A 19575-nucleotide genomic window follows, 5' to 3' on the forward strand; every position below is an offset into this window, starting at 1 on the left:
GTCTGGCTGCAGAGGTGCCTGGGTCCCAGCAAGGCCACCCTGCTGCATGGGTTTCCCCTGCACGCTGCCACCCAGCACGCACGGAAACAGTCCGTCCTGATCAAAACATCCCTTTTATTCCAGCAGCAGTCTACGGCCAAAAGGGGGAAGGAGGCACTTGGTGGTGCTGGGTGGTGAGGGCTATGCAAGATTAGGCCCAGCCCAGCCTGGCTGCAGGGTGCTGCGTGGCACTACCTGGACTGTCACGTGGACCCAGTGGCATGGGGCTGTGGCAGGGCTGGCCCAAGGGGCCAGGCTGCCCAGTGGGAGAGAGGCCAGCGGTGCCGCTACACATCTGTGGCTGGGCCCCACTCGTAGCCTTCGTCCTGGTCTGAGTCGTCCCTGGCCCGTGTGAACCTCTTCTTCACAGCGTCATGCTCATATTCCCTGGGGGACGAGAAGCTGCAGTGATGCCTCTGCCACCCGGTCAGGACGGGTGGCAGAGACAGTCCCCTGCTGGGCAGGGTCAGGCCAGGCAGAGCTGGCACCGAAGGCTCTGCAGGCCCTTCCCCAGCCCCAGGGCTGGCTGCTTTAACCCCCGGGGCTGGCCCTGGCGCGCAGGGTACCTGATGCTGTCGTAGCGCTGGCCCTGCCGCTGCTGCTCAGTCACCTGTGAAAGACCAGAGAGATGGGGGGGTCAGAGGTAAGGGCAGGATTTGTGCCCCAGCCTGGGGCTGGGCTGTGTTCCCCCGTGGGGAACCAGAGCTGGGCATGGATGCACAGCCGGACCCTGCAGCAGCTAGAGGTGACACCCTGTCTGTGACACAGGGGATAGGAATTAGCCCCCAGAGCTGGGCACTGTGCCACCCCACCTCTGCCCCACCAGCCCCTTGTACCAGTATGGGGGGACCCACCTGCTCGCTCAGGCCGTGGCTTGGGGACACCTGCACTGGCTCGGAGGAGCGGGCCAGCCCAGGCTGGTTGTAGGCGTCCTCTGCCTCGCCGTCAGTGTAGGCGCCCGCCTCACCGTCGGTGTCGTCATAGTCGCTGTTGGCGTGACTGTCACAGGTCAGGTAGCCTGAGGCCGCCGCATGCGGTGGGTTCAGCAGGTCCAGACTGTCCTCCAGCGCCACATCTGCCTGTGGGGTGGGGATGACAGAGACCTGGGACCCCAGGTGTGGGGGGGGACGGGTGCACGGCCCCCTCACCTGCCTGGCTGCAGCCCCAGCAGGCTGAGCCTTGCCACGGGGACCCCGTGCCCCGTACCTGCTCCGCCGCCGTCCAAACGGGCTGGCTCTGCTGCGTCCTGATGATATCCTTGATTGCCTCATACCAGGCATTGCCACTGCCGCTGAGGCTGACAGTGGCAGTGAAGAGGTGGCTGCAGTACTTCTTCATCTTGCTGGCCTGGGCATAGAGGCGCCGGGAGCTCTTCCTGGAGTTGGGCGCCAGCCACTGGCGCATAGCCTTGATGCCCTGTCGGCTCTCGGGCTCACAAAACACCACCACCGGGTAGTACTGCATGTAGTTGAGGCGCTCCACAGCCGAGGGCGTGATGTCCAACAAGGCATGTTTGTCCTGGGGCATGGCACAGCCATCAGCCCCACTGGGGACAGGGACGGAGGCCGTGGGCCCCTCCCCAGGCCCTGGCCAACCCAGCTCCAAGGACAGGGGAAAGGTCTCTCACCTTTTCTGCGATCTGCCGCACTGAGTCCAACTTGATGACCTTGGATGATGCCCCGTCTTGGGGCACACTCACTGCAGGACACGGAGACGTGGCATGAGAGGGGCTAAGGGGGAGATGTGGCATCTCCAGCAGCCCCAGGCTGGGTCTGGCCATGTCCGACCCCGGGGCTGTGTCCCTCGAGGGGGGGGGGGGGGGGCATGTCTGGGGCCTGGCTGGTATCGTGACACATGGGGAGAGGGTGACTGATTCCAGGAAGGTGTTGGGGTGTCACGGGGAGGGGGACAATGAGGCAGGATCGGGACGGAGCCACAGGTAAAGAGCTCCCACAGGTCCTGGACACTGAGGGTCCGGCTGCTGGATACAGTTTCCTGCTGGCGTGGGGGGCACTTACGGGCAATCTCAAACAGCTCAGGCAGCTCCATGCTCAGCTTCTGCATGGCAATGTCTGCGATGGGGCCCAGGATCACCACTGGCCGCTTGAAGCTGGCTGTGGGGAGAAGACAGACCGGCTTAGGGAGGCTGCGGGCAAGGGCAGAGCTCGTGGCATCCAGCCCCGTTCCTCGAGGTGCCCATGGGCCTGGGACTCACCCCGCTCCTCCCAGGAGAGCAGAGCCCGCTAGCACCCGCAGTGGGGCAGCCCTGGGGCCGATGTCCCCTGTGTGGGTCTGGGCGAGGGGGACACAGCCCTGGTACCCACCTTCCTTCAGGACCACCCTCTCGTATGGCGGGTAGCGGCCTTGCTTTGTGAGGGCAGACAGGTCCTCCCGGCTCTTCCGCAGCATCTTCTTGGCTCCCCGCAGGCCCCGCAGCTTCCAAAACTCGGCCCGTGCCCCGGAGGGGTTGGCACTGGATGTGGCTTTCAGCACCGACTCCAGGCTGGCGATCTGCTCGGCCCTGGGAGGGGAAAGGGCTCAGGATCTGGAGCCTCCGGATTTACCCCCTGCTTTGTCTCTCTGGGCTCCGAGGAGTAGGGCAGGAGAAGCCAGCGTCCACACTCGGTGGCACAGCCAGATGAGGCTGTGGCAGCCTCTTTCCTCCAGGACCTTGGACATCCAGAGTATCAACTGCCCCATCACCCCTGAGAAGGGATTTCACCAGCTCACGCTTCCCACTGCTGCTCCCCCAGCCCTTGCCCTGCCTCTTACTGGGCCCACCATCCATGTCCCCGTCTCACTGGGGAGCCATCCCCCGGCTCTGCTCATCTCGGGGCCGTTCCTGGCTCCATCCCTACCTGCTCCGGTTGGGGATGATGCCCTTGTCCTGCTCCTGCAGGTCCCTGCCCATGCGCACAGCCAGCCAGCTCCCCAGCCTGCCCCGGTACATGGTGTCCAGCACATGGAAGACATCCCCACGGACGAAGCTGAGCCCCGATGGTGTGTCCTTCTCGAAGTCAAAGTGTGTTCGGATGTAGAATGAGTCGCCCATGTTGGACGAGATCATCTTCCTGTAAACTGGAGCCCAGGGTGAGAGAGACCATCAGGGGAAGAGGTGGCTGAGGAGGAAGATGCTGGAGAGGAAGGTGCTGGAGGAATTTGGGAGGGAGCCAGGCTGGCCAGGAGCCTCCACAGTAGCCCTTGCTGCTAAGGAGGGCATTGGGGACACCTTTTCCTCCCATGGCGCTCTCAGGCATGCTGGGAACAGCAGGACCTGACCCCACAGCACACACTGGCCTCTCCAGGCTGAGCCACGGTGCCAGCAAGCTCCCGTGCTCCAGGATGCCAAGGCACGAACAGGGCCGGGATGGTCTGGTCCCCTCCCATCACCTCACTGGAGGAGGAGGAGGGGGGTGTGGGAAGAAGGACCACCCTGCAGGGGCAGAAAGGGCCACGGCAAGTCCAGCAGCTCTGATGCTTGCTCAGAAGAGACAGAGGATGGAGAGGCACAAGCCCAGGATGAGTCCGGTCGTCACTCACTGTCCTGCTTGCTCTGGGTCCACAGTGTGATGTCCTCGCCCGGCAGCAGGCTCATGAGATACTCCACGGCCTCCTCGCGGGTCAGGTTCTGGAAACTGGTGTCATTCACCTGCCGCGGAAAAGCACTTAGACATGGCCCCACCGGCGGGACGGAGAGCGCAGGTACCAGTGGGGATCCCAGGGGCGGCAGTGCCCAGGGCAAGGTAGGGGGGTAACTGGTCTTTGTCACCCAAGTGCCTGCCACAACCCCTAGTAACCCTGGGGAGGGCCTCTGGGCCAGCTGAGGTGGTGCCTGCACCCCGTTGGGTGTTAGCATGGTGGCAGAGACAGGACCGTCCCCTCAGGCAGTGCCCAGCGAGTCAGCCCAATGGGTACGGGCCATGGGCACCAGCACTGACCCGAAACAATGTCCAGCAGGAGAAATCCAAACCCCGGGGGGGGTATCAGACCCAAGAGGGATGGGGCCAGTCCAGGTGCAGAAGCATTTGGAACTGTTTCCAGCCCCGGGTACCTGCAGGATCTGGTCCCCTTCCCGGACGCCCTGGCCGTCAGCCGGGCTCCCCTCCTGCACACTCGACACGAAGATGCCCACATCGTTCCCACCGGCCAGCCGCAGCCCAACGCTCTTGGCCTTCACGAAGTGCACAACCCTGCAGTCGGCGCTGTACCTGCCACGGGGGAAGCCACAGTCAGCCCGGTGGTGACATGCCGGGGACAGCACAGGGGGGTCACTGGCCCTGTGACCCCAGCCCTGCGCTGGAGCAGCTCCCCATCTCCCCCAGCCCTTCCCCACCACCTCTTGCAGACGCACCCATCCTTGCGGGCAGCTCGGGCAGCGTGGCTGGCGTGGGGGCTGTGGCAGCCATCCCCCTCTACGGCTTCCAGCAGGTCTGCAGGGAAGGAGGGCTGGTCCAGGAGGCGGCAGTGGCTGCACCGCTGCCGGGGCAGCTGAGGCACGGGGAGACCTGGCACAGCTCTGCCACAGGGTTTGGACAGCAGAGACACGCAGGAGCCTGAAGCCCACTCAGTGCCCTTAGCTCCCCTGGCCTGATCTGAGCTCACTCACCAGGGCCCCGAGCATCGTTCACGATCGTGTCGACTGCAGGGTCCCTGTTCGATCGCCTCCTCTCCCTGGAAAAAAGTTGGGGCAGGATTTAGGCAGGTCACAGAGGCAGGCACTGGATGGGCACAGGCAGGCAGTGCCAAATGGGCAGCGGGGACAGTGGAGCAAGCTGGGGGCTAAATGGCAGTCCAGGGTGAACTGGCTCCAGGATGGAGGAGAACCAGCACCTCCAGACAGGCAGAGAACACAGGGGGATCTGACAAGGGAAAGAGGGGCTCATGGGGACAGAGCAGGGCTTACGGTGGTGAATTCATCCTGGCAGCAGCTGGAGGTCGTGCGGAGGTCTCAGGGGATGGCGGATGGGACAGTTCAGAGTCAATGTCGGAGATATCTGCAGCAACAGGAGGGAAGACGCATTAGTGACCATCCAGTGCCTGTGCTGTGTATTTGGCCCCCAGCCCTGTCACTGCATCCCCTCACCATCCATCTGGGAGCTTTCGCTCTGGCTGTCTTCTATGTCAGGGATGTTGACCAGGAACTGCCGGTGGTCCCGGAGGATGAGCAGGGTCAGGGTCCCCTCCGTCTGCTCGATGAGCTGCTGCGTGTCAGCCAGGGACATGTCCTCGCTGGCCACCCCGTTGATCTGGAGGGGGCAGAGCAGGAGGCCTCAGGGCAGTCACTCCTGGGAAAGCTGCCCCCAGGAAAGCCCCGCTCGAACGGGATGCTCTGACTGCCACTTTCCCGGTCCCTTCCCAGCCGCTCCAGCCCGGCCGCAGCTCCCACGGCTTCGCCTATCCTGGGCCGTGTCCCCGTTCCTGGCTGCCTCCCAGTGGGGCCTCATCCTGCACAGAGAAAATAAATTAGCAAGGCTAATTAACTCCCACCTTTAGCTGCAGGAGGGCCCTGCACGGAGGCAGGAGCTGCAGAGACCTGCTCAGATGCTGTCTGAAGCTCAGTTTTACTTTGACCTTGGCCCAGCTCTGTCCTTCCTCACACTGGACTGGTGCCGAGGAGTCAGGTTCCAAGCGGACCGTGGGGCTGTGATCTCCCTGAGATGCAGCAGCTTTTCCCACCGGATTGCTGGGATGAAACCCCTCCTTTTTGCCCTAGAGTCACTTTGGCCCCAGTTCCCAGCAGCCACGGGTCTGCCTGGCCCACGTGTGCAAATGAAGCGTCTCCGTCCCTCTATTTCCTCCTCCCCAAATACTTTAAGCATCATTTCACCTGACATACCCTGAACACCTGAGCTCCTTGGGCCGACTGCTCCCCCGGCGGGGACATGCACACGTGGCAGGGGACCACGTGCCATGGGGACAGCGGGGCAGACAAGATCCCGCTGTGGCAGCGGGACAAGCTACCGTCCCTGGTTGAACACCACAGGGCTGCCTCAACCAGCCAGCCTCAGCATCGCGGGGAGCTGGTCCCCGAGAGCCCACGCAGGGTCTCTGGTGATGGCTGGGGAGCCAGGGCAGGGTGCGGGCACCAGACGGAGCTGCCTCCAGCCAAGCTGCCATCCTTTGCAGGCAGCCGAGAGAAGCACGCTCTTGGCTTGTCCCCTGCAGTGACACTAGCTGGGGACGAGCCACCTGAAGAGGGGGAGGAGATCCCCAGCAAGTGCTGCGCACCCCGTGGGCCCCCATACCTTCAGAATGAGGTCTCCCTCCTGCAAGGAGCTGCCCTTTGCCGCCAGCCCGCTCTCCACTATGTGCTTGACGAAAAGCTGACTTCCCAGCTTGAGGCCATACTCTGCACCAGAGAGAGCCCATGACAGTGCCGGAGCCAGGCAGATGCAGAACCCCCTCGAGGTCTCTCCTCACCACCATCCCCACAGGCCCGCCCCGGCTCCCCTTGGGGCACTAGCAAGCCCCAAAGCTGAGCTCTGCAATCCCGGGCTGAGGCCAGGCAGGTCTGATGCACCCAGCACGGCATGCACTGCCCCCTCGCCGCATGCCAGACCCTGGCACCAACCCTGCCATCGCCTCCTCCCCAGGGGGACACACAGCCACAAATCAGGCGACAGGACCCAGGGACAGAGGGAGCGGGAGGGCCTCACCTTCATTCTGCTTCTGCTTCACCAGGACAGACGTGATGGGCTTCATCGGCACATCCCGGCGCGGCAGCCGCTTGAAGCCCGACACCAGGGCCAGCCCATTGGTGTCCCATTCATGGCCGAAGCCATTGGTGGAGCGGTGCCGGCTGTAGCCCCTCCAATCCGAGCCGCTGCCAGGGCTCTGCCTCCAGTGGCTGCTGTCCTGGCTTCGCCGCCGGCTCCGGGACACCGACTTGTGGTGGCGGCGGTCATCCCGGTGGTGGCCAGAGCTCCTCTCGCTGGATGAGTCCCCATCGTAGCCCTGGCTGTGGTCCAGGTCGTCCCGGGAGCGGTGCAGGGCTGGATCCGCACCGTGCAACCCATAGTCCTCATCCGAGTCATAGCGCCGGGGTGTGGTGGGGGACCCGGGGTTGCTCTTGCTCACGGGGAGGTGGACTTTCTTTGGTCTTTTCAGTGTCTGCAGGTGGAAAGCGAGGAGAGGATGGTGGGTGCAGCTGTCTCTGCCACGAGATGTTTCTACAGCAATTTCCAAGCCCCGAACAGGAACCCCGGGGTGCGTGGGACACGGGAGCCGGGACGGGGACAGGCACGGTGCGGTCCCGTGCACAATGCCGGCCCCTGTCCCGCCACAGGGCACACTCACGATGTTGGCGATCTTGCCACAGGTTTTAAGTGTCTGGATGGCGAAGGAGGACGAGACGTTCTCCATGGAAAGGCCGTTCACCATCACAATGTGATCCTTCCTCCTGGGAGGGAAAACGCAGCCATGGCTCTGCCCCAGGTGCAGCCCCCAGCCGGGGGAGCTGGTGGGGTAGCGAGAGCACCCATTGCCCCAGGGGGACCCCATCCCAGCCGGGCAGGGTGGCAGCAGTGCTGGCCCTGTCCCAGCAGGAGCGATTCACTGCCCTTCCCGTCCCCGCTGGCAGCGAGCACCTGCCATGTCCCCACGTCCCCACACACTCACTGGAGCCGGCCCACTGCCGGTCCCCCAGACACCACATCCGAAACGACCACCGCTGTGTCCCCAGTCATCCTGTTGGGACGGTCCCGGCCTCCAGAGACAGCGAAGCCAAAGCCCCGTTGAGGGTCCTAGCAGGGACAGGCAGAGAGGGGTCAGGCAGAGCTGGTCCCACAGACCCCGTCCCCTCCCCCGTCCCCTCTGGGCCGCGCTCACCTTGCTCAGCGTCACCGTGTGCTGCTCCCAGATCACCATCTCCTCCATGGTGACAACCCGCCAACGCAAGCGAGGGAGGGCGACTGCGGCAGCCGGCCAGCGTGGCAGCCCCTGCCCGGTGGCTGGGGGCGCGGACCGGCTCCGGCTCCTCTTTGCAGCCGCTGGCCCCTTCCTCAATCCCGCTTCGGGCTGCAACAAAGAGCAGAAGCAAAGCTGAGCCGCAAGCACCGGGGACCGCGAGGGCACAGAGCCCCCCGTGGTGCCCGGGCACCCATCAGGGGCACTGGGACTCACAGCTGTGTCGCACCCCGGCTAACCCCACGCGGGAGCTGGCTCCGAAACCCAGAGCTGCCGCCATGCAGCATGAAATCCCCCCCTTGGGAGGTCCATCTCCGTCCCCTCGGACGCATGTCCACAGAAGGGGAGGGTTTACACAGGGCAAACAGGTGAGGACCCATCTCCATGGCTGGGACCACCTGCCCACACCGTTCTCGTGGTCCCGCTCCCCTCCCTCCTCCCGGGAGCCGGCAGACCCCGAGGCACTGCTTCAGACGGTGCTTCAGTGCCCTCCCGCCTGCCTGCAGAGCCGGCAGCTCTGCCAACCGCTTTGGGAGCACCAGTACCCCGACTTCACCCTTTGGTTTCCCTGGGTTTTCCCCAAATCCAACATTTTCCACCTAGAACAGATGAGCCTGACTGACAGGGTGACGTCCTGCCTGGGCTGAAACGCCTGGGATGGGCCTGGGGATCCCCTCCGCCGGCTCCTGGCTCCCGGGAGGAAACGTCGGCGTGAACCCGGAGAGATGTGGGATCCCTGCGTGGGGTGAGAGACAGCGGGCCCAGACCCTCCCGCGACTTCCCATGGGGCAGGACAGGAAGGAGCCAGTTTGATCAGGGACTCAAAGGGTCCGGGTTTATCCGTGCCACTGCACATGCCAAGGAAACCCCGGTGAGACCACCAAGTCATTCTCCAGGGCGATGGGGACGGGAAAGCCAACAGCCCAGCGCGATGCCACCACCGCCACCAGGTCCTCACCCCTCCGACCAGCGCAGGGACCAGGGAGGACAGACCCACACCCATCGCCTGCCCGTGCCAGCCCCGAGCCCACAGCCGGAGGGAGGTGAAACACCCTCCCTCCCAGCCGGGCCGCCCCCGGACGGCGCATCCCACTCCTGCCCCAGGCACCCCGGGGCTGCCAGCGCCCATCCTGGTCCCACCCACGGCACGGCACAGGCATGGCACGGCCACAGCCATGGCACAAGCACGGACACGGCCCATCACGGGCACAACGGGCCGTGGCCATGCTGGCACTGCCGGGTCTGGTGTAGGGCACCCTTGTGCCGCCATTGAGGATTGGCCAGCAGCTCGGCTGGGGGAGATCTCCCCGGTGCTGATTGGCCAACAGCTGAGGCATGGGCACTAGCTCCTGGCACTGATTGGCTGACAGCTCTGCCAAGGCAGGACCCCAAGATCCAGTTGGCCGATGGCTCTACCACCACAGGTCTCGCCGGGCACTGATTGCTCGGCTCCTCTGCCATAGTAGATCTCTCTGATCTCTGATTGGCCAACAGCTCTGCTGGGGCACACCTTTGGATTCTGATTGGCTGATACCTGTACTGTGACAGGTCTCTCCAGAATCTGATTGGCCAACGGCTCTGCCACGGCAGATCTCCCGGGGCTCTGATTGGTCCAATGGCTCTGCCGCGGCAGCAGCCCCCAGTTCTGGCCGTGCTGGCCCTGCTGCCCGAGCACCCTGTCCCATGGCACCCGCACGGCCCCGTGGTGCCCGAGGGCTCTGGGACGGCCGTGCCGGGGGCCGTGCTGGCTCCCCAGCATGGCTTGGCCACCTTTGAGCCCAGCCGGGGCCCCCTGACATCGGCACCACAGGAAGCTGGAAACCTTCACAGCCCCTTTGGGAATCGGCCGCGGGGCAGCTTCGGCGGGACCCGGGGGCATCAGAGACGAGCGTTGGCGCCCTGTGGGCAATGCCGTGGGCAATGCCGAGCAGGGATCCCATGGGGAGGCTGGGGCCAGCAGTGGGCAGCCAGCCCTGGGGCAAGCACGGCGGCTCAGCCCCAGCACGGGGGCTTTCTGTGGCCAGCCCCCAGCCAGAGCCGCACCGAAGCAGCCAGCTGGGCCCCCGAAATGAGACACAGCTCACAGCAGCCCCGGGGAGGGACAGTGTAATCATTCACCCAGGCCTCAGAAATAGCCCCAGCCGGCCAGGCTCCAAGCCGGCGAGCGCAGAGGGCAGAGTCCGGGTTTCCACTCTGCGTCATGAGCCACCGAAACCAGCCCGAGCGCCCACCTGCCACCCGCCGGTGCTGGACACGTGGGGACACGTGTGCCCAGGGGGTGGCTGGGACTGAGCAGGACCCTGGTGTGGTGGCACCTGCGGTCCTGTCCCGGTGCTTGTAAGACCAGTAATAAACAGCAGACCTCAGTATGGCGGTGGGGTGGTTTCCTGGTGGATCAGTGAGCTGAACTGGTGGGTCCCATCTCAGCCATGTCACCAGTGTCGGCCGGTCAGTGCTTACGGGCTCCCTGGGTGCCCGCGGGTGACACAGCATGAGCCACAGGTCCAAGGGACCCCGATCGTGGGGCAGCCAGAGCATCCCCCTCCCCAGGGTGATGGCTCATCCGCTGTGCCAGAGCTGATCCCACTGCCACCCAACACAGCCTCTCACTGTCCCCAGCCGGCTCCCACTGCTGTCCCACCACCGGGGTGCCACAAATCAGCCATGCACCTGTGTCCTGCTGCTGCCTGTGGCTCTCCGTGGGCAGCGGCAGTCTGGGGCGGGGGGGACAGTGTGGGGATAGCAGCAGCTCCCATCTCACGAGCCGGCACAGGCAGCGCCCACGGTGCCGCCCAGCCCCGGTCCTGTCCCCGGTCTCCCCCCGGGGACCTGGTGTAGGGCCTGCCCCGAGCCAAAGGCCAAGGCTGGCAGCTGGAGGAGCCGGCTCAGCCGGTTTCCAACAGAAACCAGCCGGCACCCGAAATGGCCCCGCCGGGAGAGGCAGTATCTGGGCAGAGCTGACCGTGGCCCAGCCCGAAGCAGCCAGCACCAGGCACCAGCAGCATGGGGAGCCCCACACGCCCCACTCTGCCCCACGCACGCACTGTGGCCAGCATCTCCCAGGGTTTTTAATGCCAAACAAAGCCCAGGCTGTGCCGGGGCAGCTCGTCCTACTGCAAGGTCCCCGATTCGGGGCTGTGCCCAGCCCCGGCTGACACCGCCGGCAATGCCCACCATGGGGACAGCAAGGGGTGGGGAGGTTATTCATTGGAAAGTGACGCACTCTGCCCACCCCAGCCTTGCCCCACAGCCATCCTCACCACTCATAACCTGTTTCCCACCCACCCCACCCCCCCGCTGACAGGGGTCCTCAGTCCAGGACCCTGAAGCCTTCCCGGGATCAGCAGGGTCCCTGGTCTCAGCCAGTGCTGCAAAACCGCTCATCCCTTGTCTGGTCCTGGTTGTGCAGGACCAGGGTCCCAGATCCCCCCAAGAAGCTCCTCTAACCCAACCCCACCCACATCGCGATGGGCTGATCCTGATCCCCGGCTCTAGAAAAGGGTCTCTGGAAGGTCTGACCCAGCTGGGGTGTAAATCAGTAGGATGGAGGCACGTCCTCCAGCCCTCAAGGCACGGAGTTGTGGCGGCGGGGTCCCAGGATACCCCCCGGGGTATCTCCCTGCCATTGGGGCAGGACTCCAGGAGGGTCACAGGGTCCTGGAGCCACCCAGAGAGGGACAAAGCATGGCCGGTTCCCCAGGTGAAAGCACGGCTGGGTCCCTGTCCCCAGATGGGAAGCGGGGCCGGCAGATCCCGGGGAACAGGGTTAGACACTCACCGAGCCTGGGATCCGACCAGGAAGGAGCTGAGCTCCCGGGCTGGTGGCAGTGGTGTCACTCCAGGGTGCCTTGCGTAACCCTTTATGGGCCAGACGCTGCCTGCAGGAGGGAACGAGGTAGAAGGGGGTCCCGGGGCAGCTTCCCGGGCACAGCAGGAGTCACGGTGGGCTGTCCCTGTTGTCCTCCATGGTGCTGGTGGCTCAGCCACGTCCACTCGCCCCCCACCCAGCCCTGGGCAGGGACAGGCTCACAGGATCCTGAAGGTGGTGGTGCCCAGGGATGGGAATCCTTCCCCCCCCAGCCTGGCCCGCTCCAAGGAGGTGGCGGGGCTCTGTGCCGACCCGCACTGCCCTGGACCCCCAAACCCTCCCAGCAGCCCTGCTCAGGAGTCCCCGGGGGGGACCAAATGGCTTCACCCAGTGCCCCAAGAGGGGACAGGGACGGTGGCCAGCCTGGGGCTCCCAGTCCTGGGGGGGGGGGGGGGGGGAAGGTGACCCCACTGATGGCTGCCGTCCCCTTTCCTCCCCTTCCCCTTTCCTCTGCCCCCCACCTGGGGACCAGCCCCACGTCATTCCTCTTTCCACGGGGTCGCTTTCCTGCAGTGACAGAAATCAGCTCCACGCCTCGGCTCTCCGTCCAGGCTGCTGCTTCCAGCCGGGGTCGGTACTGATGCCGCAGGAGGTCACAGCCCTGCAGCAGGGTGTCGCGGGGGGACCAGTTCCTCCTAAAACCCCCGGCCACCAGCTGCCACCCCGGAGCGGGAGACATGGAGCCGCCGCTTTCCCCACCGTTTGTCAGATGGGCGTCAAGTGGCTCCTTCTCGCCGACGGCCCCCGCCAGCCCCGAGGGGAGGACAGAGCAGCTCCCGTCCAGGCGGCTGCCGCTCCCCAGGCCCGGCCGCAGCCTCCCCAGCCGCTCTGGGGCCACCGGCGGCCCTCCCGCGCAGGGACGCGGCCGGGAGCACCTCGGGCGGGGGGACGGGGACGCCGCCGAGCAGCCTCATTAGGGCCGCCGGCACCTTCCCCGGCCGCGCCGAGGGCCGGCGTTAATGCCGGGCTGGTTTCCCAGTGGAATCCCCGGAATTTCCCCGCCCGTGGCACGCTTGGCCCCCGGGGCCGGGGCACGCTGGCCTGAAGGGACCAGCCTGGGAGAACCGGCGGGGCCGGCCCGGGCTGACCCGCACCCCGGGGCCGACCCGCACCCCGAGGCCTCCCCGGGCTCCGGGCCGGGCGGCGCGGTGCCACTAGATGGTGCCACGGGCCGGGCTCGCCGCGGGGCCGGGAGGAGCCGGGCCCCGGCCCGGGCGGGGAGCGGCGGCGGTGGCGCTGAGCGGGGCCGGGGTGGCCCCCCTCGGAGGGGGCGCGCCCCGTGCCCCGGTGGCCTTCGCGGCTCCCGGGGGGACCCGCCGAGGGGGAGGGCGGGGAGGCGACGCCCGGCACCGGGAGGGCCCCGGTCCTGCGGGGGCCACAGCGGGGGGCACCGGGGCCTCCGCCGCACCGGGGCCCGGCGCTGGGTCGCGCCGGCGGCGATCGGGCCCGGGGTCTCGAGGTCCCGCGGTACCGGGGTGCCAGGGCGGGCCGGCCCCGCACCCCCGCCCGCACCGGGGCACCGGGCCGGCCCCGCCCCCGCCGCCATGGCGACCGGCAGGCGCCGCGGCTCTATGGTGCCTCCCGCCCGCTAGAGAGGACGGGGGTGGCCTCTCTCTTCGCCGCTCTATGATGCGCGAGGCCCCGTCCCTCTCCCCGCGCCTTCCAGCCGGGAGCGGTCCCGGTCCCACAGCCGGCGGACTATCGCGACAGCCAGCCCCCGCGTCGCGATTAATTCCGGCGGAAGGGGACCGCTCTACTTCCGGTGCTGGCCGCGGCCCCTTCCGCCCTGCGGTGCTGGGGCGTGTCTAGCCGCGGTGCCTCCCGCGCTCTATGGTCCCCGCCGTTCCCAGTCTCCTCAGCGGCGGCGGCGGCCGGAGCCGGGAGGAGCGCGGCGGCGGCGGCGGCGGGCGCGGGCCTGTCCTGCCCCGGGCCTGCCCTGCCCGCGGCCTTCGCGGCGGCCATGGAGCTGGAGGTGCCCGAGGAGGCGGAGGGCTCGGCCGTGGCGGGTGCCGGTGCCATCACCCCGGAGGCCGGCGTGGGGGGACTGGACGCGGCAGGAGGTAACGCGCTGCGAGCACCGGGCGACCGGCACCCTCGGCCGGGATCCCCTGCGTGTTCCCCCGCGTGTCGCCGTCCCCGCGAGGGGCCGCTCCCGGCCGGCCCCCCCGGAGTGTGTCCCCCTGTGTCCCGTCTCCCCTCGGGCCCAGAGTGGTTTAGCCCAGCTGCACCCCCCGGGGGGGTCTGAGTGGTACCTCCCGGCCGAGCCCCCCGTGTTGCGCGTTGTATCCTCTGGGGGGGCTCGGAGTGGTTCAGTCCAGCTCCCCCCCCCCCGAGTGTGCCACCCCCGGGGCACCGCGTGGTCTCGTCCAACTGCCGCTCCCCCCCGGGGACCCAGAACGGTTCCTCCCCCCCCCCCCCCCCCCCCCGGGGTTGCCCCTTGGCCGGGACTCCCCGGGCACCGGGGGGCAAGGCCGGTCTGGGGCTGCCCCTTGCTCCTGCCCCCCGCCCGTCCCGGGGCGTCCCGGGCCGGTGCTTGCTGGGAAGGGGCAGCTGCGACCCCCGGAGCAAGGGGCAGGGCGCAGGCCGGCCCGCCCGGCTCCGGGGCTTCTGCCCGCCACCCTCCGGCCCCCGGTACCGGCCCCGGGGGGCTGTGGCGGGTGCCGCGGCACCCTGGCGCCCTCGGGAGCGGGGCATCCCGGCTGGCGAGCGGGACCCCGGGCCGTGCCCCCCGCTCTCCTCGGTGGGGCGGGAGGGTCTGGAGGCGGGGGGGGGGGGTGTTTGCTCAGGTAGGGGTGGAGGGTCCTGCCTTGCTTTGGGGAGCTGCTGCGGCTCCCAGCGCTCCCTCCCGCAGGGTTCGGGCGGCCGGGTGGCGTTGCTGCCACGCCGGGATCCACCCCGGCAGCGGGAGACGGGGAAGGCCGTTTTTAAGAGGCGGGGAGCGAGCCCAAGCCTGACAGCACCGCTGGCCGCGTTAACAAAAGATTTTGGGTTCCTCGGTTGGCAGGATCAGGTATGTGGGGCTGCGCAAGCACACCTGCCTCCGCCTTTGCTGCCTGATAATTTATAGTTCATTAACAACCTCAAAATTGCTAGCTTTAGTTTTGTGCGTGATGGTACAGCCCCGCTCTGTTGTTGGGTTGACAAGTTCCTTTGTGGGCCTGACGCAAAGCTCCCGAGCGCCTGTCTGAGCCTGAAGTTTATTCAGAGCCTGGTACGAGGTAGATGGGTTTTGGTTGTATCACGACAGCAATCTCCTTGCTTCGGGCCTTTAAATGAGGATCATTAGATCTTCTAAAAACCAACAAATTACAGCGGAAGCCGTGATTATTTCAGAGATGTCATCTGCTGCACTGGGGAGGCTGGGTGTAACGTGTAATTTTTGGTAAGGTGCTGAGATTTAGGCAACTGGCAAGCTGTTCCCGGCCTTCCTGCTTCGGTTCCTTGGTGCTGCAAGGAAAATGGAGGGGCTGGCTGCGTGCAGCTTGCCTTTCCTGAGTCTGCTCATGGTGCTCCCCCCCCCCACTGCTCAGACCTCTTTTTCGGGAGTGTGCTCCCAGCACGGTGTGGTGTGGCTGGTGGACTTCCATTTTGTGACGCTGAGGGAGCAAAAGAGAGAACCTCTTGCCGATGAACAATTAAAATATTGTTTATCCTTCCGATTTCTCTGTCACCTTTCTGTTTTTTGGGGAGGGTTGTTGCTCAGGACAAGACAATACGTCCGTGGAGACTTGCTCAGGAGGGGTTTAAGCAGGGAGCGTGTGTTTTTCTTTGCTTTGCAAGTAAATCTGAATTTACGAACCTGTAGGCTGTCTTACCTTACGCTGATAGTAAAAAAGATGAAACAGAACCAGTAATCTCAACGATGCTTTGATTTTTCGAGTCAAGTTGCTTACTCCTCACTTGGGTAGCATCCAAATTGTGTCACTCGGCCTCAGCCGTGCTTGCAACTGGAGCTCCCAGAAGGGCTGGGGACAATGTGCACGACAGCTAACAAGTATTTTCTGGAAGAGGACAAAACCTGGGGGGACTGGAGGTCACCCTTGGTGGGCTGTGCATGCAGGCATGGCTACACCCGCACACGGGGTGGGCTGTGCTGCAGGGCCCGGGTCGGGACTGCCGGCTGACGGAGCACGTCGATGTGCGCTGTGGTCCTTGCTGCAGCAGATGGGAATATTATACGCCAGAGCGATGTGCTGGGGAGCAGAGGGGGTTTGTGCTGAACGCCATCCTGTTTTGTTGACTGTTTCGAAGCTGATGGCGACAAACCCAATTTAGTGTGCGAAGCGCTGATGCCTTCGCTGATGTTTGGAGCAGCAGTGGAGGTGATGAAGTGCTCGTGATCCACCTGTACAGGTGCTTCATGCTACTTACCTTAATGCTCGTGCCGTTGATGAAGGGTTACCAGTGTAGCCGAAATCTGCTCCCCGGCTCTTTGCCGGAGAGTGAGGATGGCTGTGTGCTGCGCTATTACTAAACAAACGTGACGGGGTTAATCCAGACCGTGGGTCAGGTCAGCAAAGACCTTCCCCAAGTTCTCAGTAAATATCGAGAGAGGAGCTGGTTAGTCTGGTACAGGAGTAAAACTGGATGGAGGAGAGGGGCTGAAAGTCAGGGAAACCTTGACAGTAGGTTGACTTAAGGCATGGAGAGTCTCCTGAAGGGAGCTTTTGGAAGTCTCATAATACGGTTTGAGGGAGAAAACCTCATTTAGTGCCAGCAGTTGGGCTCCTACATGAACACACAGGCCCAATTTGTCCCTTTCCGAGAACCCAGCTTTGAGGTTTTTAAAAGTTTTGTAACCACTGTGACTGAAAAGAGAGTTTCAAAATCTGACGGGTGTAAATAGCTGCTGTGCCTCCTCCCCGAATCCGCACCCTCTTGCCCTGGGAAGGGGCTGCAAGGAGTGTAAGGGACTGCTCGCTGGTTTTGGTGTGGAGAGCAGAGCTGTTGGCAGGAGCGGAGGCAGTGTGCGGAGGTACTGTGTGCGTGCGGGGTGACAGGTGAGCACCGGGATCATTCAGGCTGGGGTGCCCCAACCCCAGAAACGGTTGGGTGAGGAGAGGGCACATCACCATCCCTCTACCTGGGTGCAGCCTGGAGACAGAGGGTCTGGAAACCTCCTTTTATTCAAGGGGGCTCAAGTTATAGGAGAGCTGTTGGTACAAAACTGATAGCAAAGCTAGTCTCCACCATCTTGTTGCAAAGGTGGAAATTCTCAGCCCAATGGGGAAGTGGAGTTGACGTCCGACTTATTTCCATTTCTCACGTCTCCTGTTATATGGGTTGCAGTCTGCCCATCATTTATGGCTTAGAGCCTGAGCAGAAGCCTCCAACGTGTTCTTCAGGGTTGAATTCCTCTGCTTTAGGGAGCCGAAATGATTTAACAAGTATTTATGCTCTTGTTCAACAGTTGTCTCACTGTACCCAGAGCTGGAGATAGCAAAGTGGAGATCCCGGCCCCAGCCCGTGGTGCCGAGTGTGCTGGATGCTGGCAGCACCTGTAAGGCCATCTGCAAAAAGTACTGGGAGAGCGTTGATTGTGACAGACGAAGAACGATATTGCAGCTCTTCCCTCTTTGCAACGATAACTTTGAAGTGACTTTTGAAGGGTTGCTGGAAGCAATTTTTTCAGTGAGCAGATTAGAGATAAGAGAAGAATTTCACCCCGTGGGGCACAAGTAGTTCAATCCATACCAACATGATGGAGAGGGAAATTGGAGAGAGCTTATCAGCTTGAGGAAAAATCAAATGTAAACATCATCCCCAGCATGATTATGGTTCACAGCTTAGTTGGATGTCACATGCCTCTTTCCCGTGAAATGGTGCTAGCGAAGATGATGACAGAGGGAGTCAGCTAGGCAAAAAAACAGACAGAAAAACACCCTGTGCCTTGAACTTTTAAAGACCCTGCAGTTACTTCACAGTCAATAAGTCACAGCTCAGCTGCAGGGAAGGAGGAAGGCAATGAAAATAGAATTCAGGCTGCTCTGGCAAATTAGTTGTCCTTTAAGATGTGAATCAGCTGGAAACAAATAGGAAAGCTGGGATTATGGGGCCTGGGAGCTGCAAAGGGCAGTATTTGTACAGCAGGGAGATCTGGGCACTGCCCCGAAGGATGCTGAGCCTGTCTGTATCGGTGTCAGGACAGGCTGGAGAACAAATCCCTGAGAACCCAGGAAGAAGAACAATTAATCTAATTTTCATTAACTAGCATTTGGCATTGACCTGTATATAATAGCCCGTTATGCTGCTGCTGGATCTGTGGCTGGCAAAGCTGCCGCCGCCGTGTCCCACTTGGGAAGCTCGCTGGGCCTCTCCAGAAGGGCTCCTCAGGGAATGACCTGAGTGGATTTAGTATGAGCAGTGCATAATTTGGGAACGATTATTGAAGTGGTTCACTGACATGACCATTATGGGCTCTCGCCAGATGCACAATCTTATTAAATATGATTTTCCCATATAAGGTGCTTGCAGCCTGAAAAGCAGCAGCAGGAATTCCAGTGCTCGCTTTCTTCATGAACACGTCTTTCAATCACAGCCAGTCGAGTCCAGAAATAGGTCTGCCACGGCTGTGCAATGCCCTGACAAAGGCTCGGAGAGCCCTTCTCATCGCATGCTGCTTACATCTTTGTCACATTTGATTATTCCTGTCCATCTTTTCAGGCTGCCAAGCGTATGCCTGTAGACCAGGATTAATCTATAGAGGCCTGGCAGGTGGCTCGCTCCCAACATGGATGCGGTATCCACCTGCTCTCTGGGACCATACAGGCATGAGATCGGCTCCCATCTGTGCCTATGGGAACTGCAGACGTTACATGGGTATAAGTAACTTGCAGCTCGCCAGTCAGAAAACGTTGCACCTTTTGCACCGCACAGGGGAATATCAGAAGCGGAGTTGGAGAGGGAAACATTTGCTAGCTCCCAGTGCAAGGAGGGTTTGGCTGTGTTTAGGTGGGAGTGACCTTCAGCAGGCTGCTTCGCACACTCCACTCCCACCAGCAGCGTGAGGACAGAGCTGCTGGTCGTGTCGCTCGCAGGAGATGCTCCCTCTCGCAGCCTGGCTGCAGGAAAGCAGGAGCCAAAGCGGGTCCTGCCCTCCCCAGATGGTCTGATCCCATGGGTGCGCCCTCCCTGATCTCCCCCGGAGCCTGCGGTGCCAGGGGAGCTGGCAGGAGCAGCAGGTATTGGAGCAGGCTGCCAGTTTTGAGGCATGCTCTCTAGACCCTGGAAAGTTTAAAGTGGAGGCCTTGGCACCTCATTTTCTCAAAGATGCATGTGTGGGGAGAGGGGTGACTGTGAATGTTTGAACGCATAAATAGCAGCAGAACAGTAGAAGGCGGCCTAGATGGGGTTTTTTGTTTCCCGTTAAGTCTTTCCAGGTCTCTAACCAAAATTTCTAGTAGTCCCCTTTAAATTTAATTTGTTTAATAACCCAGTTGACAGCGTCGCTTTCCTTCAGCTATCTCCCGAGCTGTTGGCTTCTAGGCCTGCAAGCTGGGTCGCCTTGTGAATGTGCCCAAGAACAGAATTTCTTAGTCATGTCAGACTGGATGTCTGTGATCACGTCTGTGGGGCTGGACAGAAGCTATTTTTAAAGCATTATGCAGGTGCGAAGCCCTAGTTGTTTGGTGTGGGTTCCCAATAAGTAGCTACTATGGGGGCAATACCTCTGTGTGGTATTTTGCCATTTCTAAATCCATCTGTGGCTGGTGCAGACACTCAAAAGAGCAAAATACTGTCATTTTCTGTGTCTTTGGCAAAGC

The 19575-nt window shown here is 63.1% G+C and overlaps 2 protein-coding genes across 6 annotated transcripts in view; one reads left to right on the forward strand and one right to left on the reverse strand.

The window, feature by feature from the left end:
* Nucleotides 1-94: 94 nt before the first annotated feature.
* On the reverse strand, nucleotides 95-12679 carry TJP3 (tight junction protein 3). Of its 2 annotated transcripts, none has more exons than XM_076359166.1 (21): nucleotides 12274-12679; nucleotides 11723-11822; nucleotides 7867-8055; nucleotides 7657-7781; nucleotides 7336-7438; nucleotides 6696-7149; nucleotides 6285-6388; nucleotides 5123-5285; nucleotides 4943-5033; nucleotides 4646-4710; nucleotides 4391-4469; nucleotides 4091-4241; nucleotides 3580-3688; nucleotides 2898-3117; nucleotides 2364-2560; nucleotides 2058-2153; nucleotides 1667-1737; nucleotides 1246-1557; nucleotides 894-1118; nucleotides 606-649; nucleotides 95-426 (listed from the first exon to the last, which is right to left on the reverse strand). In XM_076359166.1, exons 1-21 carry the CDS (start codon nucleotides 12489-12491, stop codon nucleotides 327-329), a joined length of 3216 nt encoding a protein of 1071 aa, XP_076215281.1. In that variant the 5' UTR covers nucleotides 12492-12679; the 3' UTR covers nucleotides 95-326. The 2 variants fall into 2 exon arrangements, with proteins under 2 accessions (XP_076215281.1, XP_076215280.1); XM_076359165.1 differs by having other exon boundaries at nucleotides 4091-4247; nucleotides 12274-12678.
* A 1038-nt stretch (nucleotides 12680-13717) lies between these two features.
* Nucleotides 13718-19575, forward strand: part of PIP5K1C (phosphatidylinositol-4-phosphate 5-kinase type 1 gamma) — a 51262-nt gene continuing 45404 nt past the window's right edge. For all 4 annotated transcript variants that reach the window (XM_076359668.1, XM_076359665.1, XM_076359667.1 and 1 more), the window contains exon 1: nucleotides 13718-13872. In XM_076359668.1, coding sequence (XP_076215783.1) covers nucleotides 13773-13872 — 100 coding nt within the window. In that variant the 5' untranslated portion in view covers nucleotides 13718-13772. The remainder of the gene's footprint in view (nucleotides 13873-19575) is intronic.

Source organism: Aptenodytes patagonicus, chromosome 25 (genome assembly GCF_965638725.1).
Source record: "Aptenodytes patagonicus chromosome 25, bAptPat1.pri.cur, whole genome shotgun sequence".
Taxonomy (NCBI): Eukaryota; Metazoa; Chordata; class Aves; order Sphenisciformes; family Spheniscidae; genus Aptenodytes; species Aptenodytes patagonicus.